Source organism: Pseudoliparis swirei, chromosome 11 (genome assembly GCF_029220125.1).
Source record: "Pseudoliparis swirei isolate HS2019 ecotype Mariana Trench chromosome 11, NWPU_hadal_v1, whole genome shotgun sequence".
NCBI lineage: Eukaryota > Metazoa > Chordata > Actinopteri > Perciformes > Liparidae > Pseudoliparis > Pseudoliparis swirei.
This window is the reverse complement of record NC_079398.1, coordinates 17,131,534-17,143,257: the sequence shown is the minus strand read 5'-3', so window position 1 is coordinate 17,143,257 and position 11,724 is coordinate 17,131,534. Positions and strand designations below refer to the sequence as shown.

General features: G+C 45.5%; 1 protein-coding gene across 4 annotated transcripts in view; it reads right to left on the bottom strand.

Moving 5' to 3' along the window:
* Nucleotides 1-356: 356 nt before the first annotated feature.
* The window catches only part of LOC130201446 (nesprin-2-like), an 83,907-nt gene continuing 72,539 nt past the window's right edge, over nt 357-11,724 (bottom strand). For all 4 annotated transcript variants that reach the window (XM_056426467.1, XM_056426468.1, XM_056426469.1 and 1 more), the window contains 12 exons: nt 11,435-11,617; nt 11,216-11,353; nt 10,946-11,140; nt 8,840-9,068; nt 6,713-6,816; nt 6,416-6,545; nt 5,535-5,806; nt 5,139-5,339; nt 4,703-4,795; nt 4,404-4,595; nt 1,598-1,734; nt 357-1,300 (listed from right to left, as the gene is read on the bottom strand). In XM_056426467.1, coding sequence (XP_056282442.1) covers nt 1,090-1,300; nt 1,598-1,734; nt 4,404-4,595; nt 4,703-4,795; nt 5,139-5,339; nt 5,535-5,806; nt 6,416-6,545; nt 6,713-6,816; nt 8,840-9,068; nt 10,946-11,140; nt 11,216-11,353; nt 11,435-11,617 — 2,085 coding nt within the window. In that variant the 3' untranslated portion in view covers nt 357-1,089. The remainder of the gene's footprint in view (nt 1,301-1,597; nt 1,735-4,403; nt 4,596-4,702; nt 4,796-5,138; nt 5,340-5,534; nt 5,807-6,415; nt 6,546-6,712; nt 6,817-8,839; nt 9,069-10,945; nt 11,141-11,215; nt 11,354-11,434; nt 11,618-11,724) is intronic.

The window sequence follows — 11,724 nt, the reverse complement described above, 5'->3', positions numbered from 1 at the left end:
AACTAATTTAGACTTAAGATTCTAAATATGAGTAACTGAATAACTTAACATTCTATAATATTACTTTTTATTGATCGACAACTGCATCTCAAATGTGATCAACATACAACTGACTTATTTTAATTATGTTTTCCTTTTTGACATTCTGTATTATGACTAACTTTTTGACTTACTACGTCTTTTTTAGACCTGGAGCTTTTTCTCCACATAATTATTTGCATACAATATTCTTTTTATCCTGTAATGTGCATTTATTATATAACTGATGGATAGACGGATACAGATTCCTTATAAATAGTTTGCACAAGGTACGTCTTCATATCTAATTCACTTTCGAGCCGAAGAAAACCAGAAAACCAGGCAAACTGTTTATTGTCAATCAGAAGACAAACTATACATCCCATAAATAAAAGTTCACAAAATAAATCACACACTTGTTTCTTTTCTGCTGAGATAATCAAAATACTCTCGTTACGATATATTTAGATATAACTTTCATTTGAAATTATCTCCTAACTCTTAATGAAAGATCTAAGGGGACAAATATGAAAATATCTGAGTCTTTAAAATATAGATTTGAGTATCTGACTCAATGTAGCTCTTATTTCCCCTGATATACAAAGTAATCATCAATAACCCGATGAGAGTTCATGATCTGGTGGTTCTGGTCTGTCGGCTCCAGAGAGTCTTCACGTCTTAAATATCACTCAGAACGTCTCTGTACAACATGTGTGATCAATAAGTGAATTCCTTCTGTAAAACATTCTCTGGTGGCTTCTGGGTATTAAAAATGTCCCTTTTTAGTCTGTCGTGAAAGTACAAACACGAAAATATCCCATAGGTATTAAAATAGTTATAATTTAATAATAACATTTGTTTGGTGGCAGAACTACGTTTAAGAAAAGGACAAAACCTTTTCAAACAAACAGGGATATGCTTCTTTTGTTTTTCTTCCTTCATAATAAATGACAATCAATATTGATGTTACAGTAAATACACCAATAACACATTTAAATGAGGAAAACTAAATATGATGCCTTCGAGACACTTCTCTGCACCTGTTCAGGGCTCCATCACGTGGGTGGGGCCTCACGTGGGTGGGGGCCCGTTGGTGTAGCGCAGCATGGGGTAGAAGGAGCGGGCGTAGTTATTGGAGCGGGTGCAGCCGTCGTCCTCGTCGGCCAGCGGCACCAAGCAGGACAGAACCAGCAGCAGGAAGAACAGCAGGTGGAGCGGGAAGGCGGCGCGGAGCACCCGCCGGAGGAAGGGGGGCCGGGGGGGGGGAGGCCTCCTCTCATCCCTGGAGGAGCGCGGAGGAGACGTGTAGTTATTATTATTATATACTTTCTCACTACTTTGGACCTCTAGTTCTAGGAGTTCATTAGTCATCTTTAAAGTGACCTCACGACTTTAAACCTAATAAATCTCCCCGATGAAAACTGCCGAGAGCCGGTGAATAATCCATGAAGACATTCTACAAAGAAGCGTCCGATGAAATGTTCTGAGCTCCACTGGTTTATTTACTTCAGAGGAAAGATTTAAAGTCGAGCAAAAATAAAGCATTACAAAAGGTTTAGTTCCAGCTTGCAAAAGTCACCTTTTAGTCACTAGTGGACCTCCTGGAGCCTGATGTAGACCAGCACCCTCCTGTAGACCTGCACCCTGTAGACCTGCAGCCTGATGAAGACCAGCACCCTCCTGTAGACCTGCACCCTGATGAAGACCTGCAGCCTCCTGTAGCAACAAACAGGACATTTACGATGTAAATGACAGTAAAATATTCCAAATAAAAAATAATAATGATGCAATGTTTACAGCATTAAACACATTTTGTCTTTAAGCCAAGTAAGATAAGTATATAACAATAAACCAAATACCATATTGCCACAAAAATAAAAAATTATATATATAAATATGTTTATTTATAAATATATATACATATATTTAAATAAATATATATATACAGTGCATCCGGAAAGTATTCACAGCGCTTCACTTTTTCCACATTTTGTTATGTTACAGCCTTATTCCAAAATGGATTAAATTCATTATTTTCCTCAACATTCTACACACAAAAACCCATCATGACAAAGTGAAAACTGTTTTTTGCAAATTTTTGCAAATCTGTTAAAAATAAAGAACGAAAACATAACATGTACATAAGTATTCACAGCCTTTGCCATGACACTCAACATTTAGCTCAGGTGCATCCTGTTTCCACTGATCATCCTTGAGATGTTTGATTGGAGTCCACCTGTGCTAAATTCAGTTGATTGGACATGATTGAGAAAGGCACACACCTGTCTATATACAGGACTGTCTCAGAAAATTAGAATATTGTGATGAAGTTCTTTATTTTCTGCAATGCAATTAAAAAAACAAAAATGTCATGCATTCTGGATTCATTACAAATCAACTGAAATATTGCAAGCCTTTTATTCTTTTAATATTGCTGATTATGGCTTACAGCTTAAGAAAACTCAAATATCCTATCTCTAAATATTAGAATATCATGAAAAAGTATACTAGTAGGGTATTAAACAAATCACTTGAATTGTCTAATTAACTCGAAACACCTGCAAGGGTTTCCTGAGCCTTGACAAACACTCAGCTGTTATAAATCTTTTTTTTTACTTGGTCTGAGGAAATATTAAAATTTTATGAGATAGGATTTTAGAGTTTTCTTAAGCTGTAAACCATAATCAGCAATATTAAAAGAATAAAAGGCTTGCAATATTTCAGTTGATTTGTAATGAATCCAGAATGCATGACATTTTTGTTTTTTTAATTGCATTGCAGAAAATAAAGAACTTCATCACAATATTCTAATTTTCTGAGACAGTCCTGTAAGGTATCACAGTTGACAGTGCATATCAGAGCATAAACCAAGCCATGAAGTTCAAGGAATTATCTATAGACCTCCGAGACAGAATTGTATCGAGGCACAGATCTGGCGAAGGGTACAGAAAGATTTCTGCAGCATTGAAAGTCCCAAGGAGCACAGTGGCCTCCATCATCCGGACATGGAAGAAGTTTGGAACCACCAGGACTCTTCCTAGAGTTGGCCGCCCAGCCAGACTGAGCGATCGGGGGAGAAGGGCCTTAGTCAGGGAGGTGACCAGGAACCCAATGGTCACTCTGACAGAGCTCCAGCGTTGTTCTATGAAGAGAGGAGAAACTTCCAGAAGGACAACCATCTCTGCAGCACTCCACAAATCAGGCCTGTTTGGTCGAGTGGCCAGACGGAAGCCACTCCTCAGTAAAAAGCACATGACAGCCCGCCTAGAGTTTGCAAAAAAGCACCTGAAGGACTCTCAGACCATGAGAAACAAAATTCTCTGGTCTGATGAAACAAAGATTGAACTCTTTGACCTGAATGCCAAGCGTCATATCTGGAGGAAACCAGGCACTGCTCATCACCTGGCCAATACCATCCCTACAGTGAAGCATGGTGGTGGCAGCATCATGCTGTGGGGATGTTTTTCAGCGGGAGGAACTGGGAGACGAGTCAGGATTGAGGGAAAGATGAATGCAGCAATGTACAGAGACATCCTGGATGAAAACATGCTCCAAAGCGCTCTGGACCTCAGACTGGGGCGACGGTTCATCTTCCAACAGGACAACGACCCGAAGCACACAGCCAAGATAACAAAGGAGTGGCTTCGGGACGACTCTGTGAAGGTCCTGGAGCGGCCCAGCCAGAGCCCCGACTTGAACCCCATTGAACATCTCTGGAGAGATCTGAAAATGGCTGTGCACCGACGCTCCCCATCCAACCTGATGGAACTTGAGAGGTTCTGCAAAGAAGAATGGGAGAAACTGCCCAGAAATAGGTGTGCCACGCTTGTGGAATCATACCCAAGAAGACTTGAGGCTGTAATTGCTGCCAAAGGTGCTTCAACAAAGTATTGAGCAAGGGCTGTGAATACTTATGTACATGTTATGTTTTCGTTCTTTATTTTTAATAAATGTGCAAAAATTTGCAAAAAAAAGTTTTCACTTTGTCATTGTGGGTTTTTGTGTGTAGAATGTTGAGGAAAATAATGAATTTAATCCATTTTGGAATAAGGCTGTAACATAACAAAATGTGGAAAAAATGAAGCGCTGTGAATACTTTCCGGATGCACTGTATATTCATTTAAAAAACATATATGTATTTATATATATATATATATATTGATATGTTTATATAGATATATAAACATATTTATAAATGTATTTATAAATATATAAACATATATATTTATACATATATACATATATTTATAAATATATTCATATATGTATATATTTATATATATTTCTAAATAAACATATATATATTGATAAATATATAAAAGATATTTATAAATATATATATATATATATACTGTATATTTAAAAAGTATCGAGTGGATGCCTACCCGTCTCCCCCGCATCGCGCTCAGGTCTCCGGACACCTGGCGCAGCAGGAGGTGCAGCTTGTTGCCGATGACGTGGACCTTCTCCTTGGCCTCCAGGCTGTCCTCTCCCGTGGCCTCCAGGAGGAGCCGGGAGGAGATCTCCTGCAGCGAGGAGACCTCCCGCTGGCGGCCGCGCAGCTCCTCCTGCAGTGCCTGCAGGCAGGGGGCGACAGAGAGCACCTGATGTGAGCGCATGGTCTAACATCTGGATGTTCTGAACATGTGGATGAGAAGCACGATGTTGGAGGTCTGGTTCTCACCGTCAGAGAGCGCTCGTCCACGTCCACCGCCGACAGCTGGTTCTCAGCCTGAGAGAGCCAGAGGAGCAGAGAGTGGAGCGTCTCATGGAACTCCTGGAGGAGAAGAGGAGGAGGAACAAGAAGAAGAAAGAAAGAACAAGAAGAAGGAGGAGGAGGAGAAGAAGAAGAAGGAAGAAGGAAAAGAAGAAGAAGGAGGAAGGAAAAAGAGAAGGAAGAAGAAGAAAAAGAAGGAACAAGAAGAAGGAGGAAGGAAGAAGAAGAAGAAAAAGAAGGAACAAGAAGAAGGAGGAAGGAAGAAGAAGAGGAAGAAGAAGAACAAGAAGAAGAAGGAGGAAGGAAGAAGAACAAGAACAAGAAGAACAAGAAGAAGGTCATTTCGAGGTCCAGGTGTCTGGTCCAGTCCTCACTGAGTTGATGGGGAACCAGAGGAACTGACCTGACACTGCATGAGTCCGGCGTGCAGAAGCCCCTCCCATCTCTCCAGGCCGCCGCAGGCTAGCGTCCAGCTGTGATTGGCCGAGCCCAGCGCGGCCCGAAGCTCCGCCTGCTCGGCGCCGTCGCCCCGCAGGAAGCGGCGGCTGCTCAGGTTGGAAGAGATCATCAGAAACTTGTATCTGTGGAAGGTCTTCTGCATCTCCTGGAGAGAGAGAGAGAGAGGGAGAGAGAGGAGAGGGGAAGAGAGGGAGAGAGAGGGGGAGAGGGGGGATGGAGAGAGAGGAGAGTGAGAGGAAGGGGGAGAGAGATAGAGGGGGTGGGGGAGAGAGAAGAGATGAATGGACTCCCTCCTCCTCCTCCTCCTCCTCCTCCTCCTCCTCCTCCTCCTCCTCCTGACCTTTAGCTTCTGGATGTTGCGCTCCATGTCTCGGGTGCTGCTGGACGGCGTGATGCTCTGCAGCCTCTGGAGCTCCGGCAGCACGCCGCCCAACCAGGAAGTGACATCGCAGAGGTCAGAGTTCAGCTTCTGACGCTGCTCCTGCTCCAGGTTCTGGTCCTGGTCCAGGTCCTGTTTCTGGTCCTGGTCCAGGTCCTGTTTCTGGTCCTGGTCCAGGTCCGGCTGGCAGTGGAACCTCTGGACCTGCAGCAGCTCCCAGCGCTCGATCACACCTGCAGAGACACGTTCATCACGTTGTGATGCAGTGACGAGTTCTGACCAGCAGGAGGACTTGTTCTAATGAATTCAGCTGAATTCAGTCTGAAGGGAAAGAGAATCTCTACAAATATACAAAATATATATTTGATATGTATATATATATATACATATAATATATATTTTACATATACATATATTTGATATGTATATATATTTAGATTTTATACATAAATATAATGTATATATATTTATAAGATATATTTTAAATATACATATATTTTATATATATATAAATAAAAATGCACCAAATAAATCATGACCGCTTAACTGATGAGACATTTGTGTGAAAAAAAGGGTCAATATAAATAAATATTTGCTGTTTCTAGCTGCACAAATGAGTGGATGTTGTAATCTCTTTTATATCATCTAAAATAAGATATATTTGGGTTTTGGACTATTTATCAAATAAAACATGACGGGAAATAATTTTTCAGTGAGTGAGTCCTCTCTGGATCCTGACTGTCTGCCTGTGTTCTAAGAAACATTTTTATACAGAAAGAAAACTTAAAAAATTTGTCCCAGAAACTCCAACAGAGTGAGACCTCCCTTCGTCGGGTACCTACCTGTGCTCGTCTGCTTGTCGGCCGTGCTGCCGGTCAGACCCGGGTCCTCCTGGTCCTCCTCGTCGTTCAGGATCAGCTGCACCCTCTTCACGCTGCTGATGCTGCCGCTGCACTCTGACATGAGCTTAGCCTGAACGAACACACACACACACACACACACACACACACACACACACACACACACACACACACACACACACACACACACACACACACACACACACACACACACACACAGATCTTTTGAGACGAGGGGCTCCTGAAGCCTCCATAGACCTCTGTGGGTGCTGTCCTTACGTAGCCCTGCTGGTGGAAGGAGGTACTGCCGCTCAGGCCGGGGAGGATTTCTCCGGGAACTCGACCGGGCTGATGCCAACTGGGGGGGTCGGTCACGGACTTCACTGAGGGGGGGGTAATAATCGTAATAATCGTAATCATGAAACTTGTCTCATGATTTAAGCCAGCTGACTCAATCATCAATAATATGCAACCATGTAACCATGCAACCATGTAACCATGTAACATGTAACCATGTAACATGCAACCATGTAACATGTAACCATGCAACCATGTAACATATAACCATGCAACCATGTAATCATGCAACCATGTAACTATGTAACCATGTAATCATGCAACTATGTAATCATGCAACCATGTAACCATGCAACCATGTAACCATGTAATCATGCAACCATGTAACATGTAACCATGTAACCATGTTACATATAACCATGCAACGATGTAATCATGCAACCATGTAACCATGCAACCATGCAACGCTGTAATCATGCAACCATGTAACATGTAACCATGTAATCATGCAACCATGTAACATGTAATCATGTAACCATGCAACCATGTAATCATGCAACCATGTAACTATGCAACCATGTAACTATGTAACCATGCAATCATGTAACATGTAACCATGTAACCATGCAACCATGTAATCATGCAACCATGTAACAATGCAACCATGTAACTATGTAACCATGCAACTAGGGCTGCAACTAACGATTATTTTGATAATCGATTAATCTGTTGATTATTTTTTCGATTAATCGGATTTTTTTTTAAACAACTGTAATTTTCAACCCTTTATTCAAAACAGGGTCTGTACGGTCATGGAAAACCTGGAAAAGTCATGGAGTTTTTAAATGGCTATTTCTAGGCCTAGAAAAGTAATTAATTAGTAATTTTTGGAAAAGTAATGCAAATTTGTTATATTCAAATATTAATTTAAATGGAATATATACGGTATGCTTTGGAATTCTCATTGTTAGTTTAAATACTACATCTTCTCACTTGTTCATGTATACACCGAGTTTTCACAAAATGTTTAATCATGGAAGTTTGGTTTAAATTTCTGGAAAGGTCCTGGAGATCCACTGGTCAGCAGTATGAACCCTGTTCATTGGTCATGTGTATGAACCCTGTTCATTGGTCATGTGTATGAACCCTGTTCATTGGTCATGTGGATGAACCCTGTCATAAACAGACTGACAGCGGTTTACTCTTCTGAGTTGGCTATTTATGGGTTAAACGTCTCATACGGCGAGGGGGCGGGGCTTATCTCCGTTGCCTTTCTCCGTGGAAAAATATTGTCCGCCATCCGCCACGGAAAAATAACCACTTTTCTACGTTATACTGCTTGTGGAAATGCCACACACGTGGTAACATGTAGCGCCCTGGTTTCTGGGTTCATGACATCACCCGGAGGCGCACTCAGCTCCGTGAATGTCACTCCGACGACGTAAATGACTTCCGCTTCCAGCGCCACGAGGGCAGCAGCAGCCAATTAGATTCACTAACGGAGGAGCAGCTCAGCGCTGATTGGCTCTCACAACGCAACATTATGGTCTCTCTCTCCCTCCGCTCCGCTCGTTTCTCCTGCCCCGCTTTGCTCTCAAATCAACTTTTTTTATACTCCGCGACTTATTGAGCGCCGTAATAATCGCGCGACACAACGAGACGAGAATGAAATTCGTTGTCAACTATTTTTATAATCGATTTTTAGCGATTTTATCGATTCGTTGTTGCAGCCCTACATGCAACCATGTAACTATGTAACCATGCAACCATGTAACCATGCAACCATGTAGCCATGCAACTATGTAACCATGCAACCATGTAACCATGCAACCATGTAACCATGCAACCATGTAACCATGCAACTATGTAACCATGTAACCATGCAACCATGTAACCATGCAACTATGTAACCATGCAACCATGTAACCATGCAACCATGTAACTATGTAACCATGCAACCATGTAACTATGTAACCATGCAACCATGTAACTATGTAACCATGCAACCATGTAACCATGCAACCATGTAACCATGTAACCATACAATCATGCAACCATGTAACCATGCAACCATGTAACCAATACAGTGACATCATAACAAAGAGTCACCTGACAGGCCGTTGAAGAAGGAGGCGTCCTCCTCCTCCTGTGACGACGCCCCCCCCACGTCCACCGTGTGGTCCCACTCCAGGGGGATGGAGTCCACGCTGACAGGGGTCTCTCTGCCCGACTGCTCAGGGGGAGGAGCCAGGAGGCGCCGTCCAGCTGAGACTCCGCCCACTGCTGGAAGCTCCTCCTCCCTGTGTGTGTCTTCTAGGCCTCTCTCCTCCTCCAGAACCTTCAGGAACAAGGAGCACAAGAAAGGTCTGATAATAGATCATTGGACTTACATTTAAATTAGTAGATAAGTATGAGGTCTTGAGGTGGTCTCTGGGTCAGAATGAGGTCTAGAGGAGGTCTCTGGGTCAGAATGAGGTCTAGAGGAGGTCTCGGGGTCAGTAGGAGGTCTAGATGAGGTCTCGGGTCAGAATGAGGTCTAGAGGAGGTCTCTGGGTCAGTATGAGGTCTAGAGGAGGTCTCGGGTCAGTAGGAGGTCTAGAGGAGGTCTCTGGGTCAGAATGAGGTCTAGAGGAGGTCTCGGGTCAGAATGAGGTCTAGAGGAGGTCTCGGGTCAGTATGAGGTCTAGAGGAGGTCTCTGGGTCAGAATGAGGTCTAGAGGAGGTCTCGGGTCAGAATGAGGTCTAGAGGAGGTCTCGGGTCAGTAGGAGGTCTAGAGGAGGTCTCTGGGTCAGAATGAGGTCTAGAGGAGGTCTCTGGGTCAGAATGAGGTCTAGAGGAGGTCTCGGGTCAGTAGGAGGTCTAGAGGAGGTCTCTGGGTCAGAATGAGGTCTAGAGGAGGTCTCTGGGTCAGAATGAGGTCTAGAGGAGGTCTCGGGTCAGTAGGAGGTCTAGAGGAGGTCTCTGGGTCAGAATGAGGTCTAGAGGAGGTCTCGGGGTCAGTAGGAGGTCTAGAGGAGGTCTCTGGGTCAGTAGGAGGTCTAGAGGAGGTCTCGGGTCAGAGGAGGTCTAGAGGAGGTCTCTGGGTCAGTAGGAGGTCTAGAGGAGGTCTCTGGGTCAGTAGGAGGTCTAGAGGAGGTCTCGGGTCAGTAGGAGGTATAGAGGAGGTCTCTGGGTCAGAATGAGGTCTAGAGGAGGTCTCGGGGTCAGTAGGAGGTCTAGATGAGGTCTCGGGTCAGAATGAGGTCTAGAGGAGGTCTCTGGGTCAGTATGAGGTCTAGAGGAGGTCTCGGGTCAGTAGGAGGTCTAGAGGAGGTCTCTGGGTCAGAATGAGGTCTAGAGGAGGTCTCGGGTCAGAATGAGGTCTAGAGGAGGTCTCGGGTCAGTATGAGGTCTAGAGGAGGTCTCGGGTCAGTATGAGGTCTAGAGGAGGTCTCTGGGTCAGAATGAGGTCTAGAGGAGGTCTCGGGTCAGTAGGAGGTCTAAAGGAGGTCTCTGGGTCAGAATGAGGTCTAGAGGAGGTCTCGGGTCAGAATGAGGTCTAGAGGAGGTCTCGGGTCAGTATGAGGTCTAGAGGAGGTCTCTGGGTCAGAATGAGGTCTAGAGGAGGTCTCGGGTCAGTAGGAGGTCTAGAGGAGGTCTCGGGGTCAGTAGGAGGTATAGAGGAGGTCTCTGGGTCAGTAGGAGGTCTAGTGGAGGTCTCGGGGTCAGTAGGAGGTCTAGAGGAGGTCTCTGGGTCAGTAGGAGGTCTAGAGGAGGTCTCGGGGTCAGTAGGAGGTATAGAGGAGGTCTCTGGGTCAGTAGGAGGTCTAGAGGAGGTCTCGGGGTCAGTAGGAGGTCTAGTGGAGGTCTCGGGTCAGAATGAGGTCTAGAGGAGGTCTCTGGGTCAGAATGAGGTCTAGAGGAGGTCTCGGGGTCAGTAGGAGGTCTAGGGTCTCTGGGTCAGTAGGAGGTCTAGAGGAGGTCTCGGGTCAGAATGAGGTCTAGAGGAGGTCTCTGGGTCAGAATGAGGTCTAGAGGAGGTCTCGGGTCAGTAGGAGGTATAGGGTCTCTGGGTCAGTAGGAGGTCTAGAGGAGGTCTCGGGTCAGAATGAGGTCTAGAGGAGGTCTCGGGGTCAGTAGGAGGTCTAGAGGAGGTCTCTGGGTCAGAATGAGGTCTAGAGGAGGTCTCGGGGTCAGCATGAGGTCTAGGGGAGGTCTGGGGTCCGTGTACTGACCGGGCGTCGGCTGACCAGCCTCTGGTGGAACCGGGCCACCCTCCCGAAGACCTCCTGGCAGTACGAGTGCAGCTCCTCCAGCTCGTCCTCGATGAGCACGGCGTCCAGCGGGGCGCTCTTCTGGATCAGGTTCTCCCCGAACACGATGAGGGCGTCGATCTTGTCGGTGTTCAGGGTGATGTCCTGCTGGAAGCCCTGTGGGGGGGCAGGGGGGTCAGACTCTGGTTGGCGGTCCATCACTAGACCTACTGAGCGTGTGAGCGGGCGTACGTTGAGCTGCCTCATCTTGTCCTCCACGTCGCTCTCGGAGAAGTGCTCCACGTTGGTGAGCTGCAGGTCCATCTCCGTGAGCCAGACCAGGATCCCCTCCCGGGTCCCCTCGAAGTCCTCCCTCTGGGAGGTGAAGTGCTGCAGGGTTTCAGTCGGGCAACATGTGAGACACCTACCTGTCATTGTGTTAGCTCACCATGTTGCTATGCGGTTCCTCACCTTCAGCCGGCGGAGCACGGCCCCCACCCTTCTGTGCAGGCCCTCCCACCGGCGGTTCCCCCTCCCCACCAGGACCTGCAGCTGGCGGCCGGCGTCGGTCCGGTTCTCCCGGGCCAGGCGGCGGTACTGCGTGTTGACCAGCTCCAGCTGGGCCAGGCGCTCGTGGACCTGGCGCTGGAACGCCTGGAGGACACACACACATATATATATAAATAAATAAATAAAAATAAAAATAAAATTATATATATATGTGTGTTTGCATATTATCTTATTTTGTATTTCATTGAAGA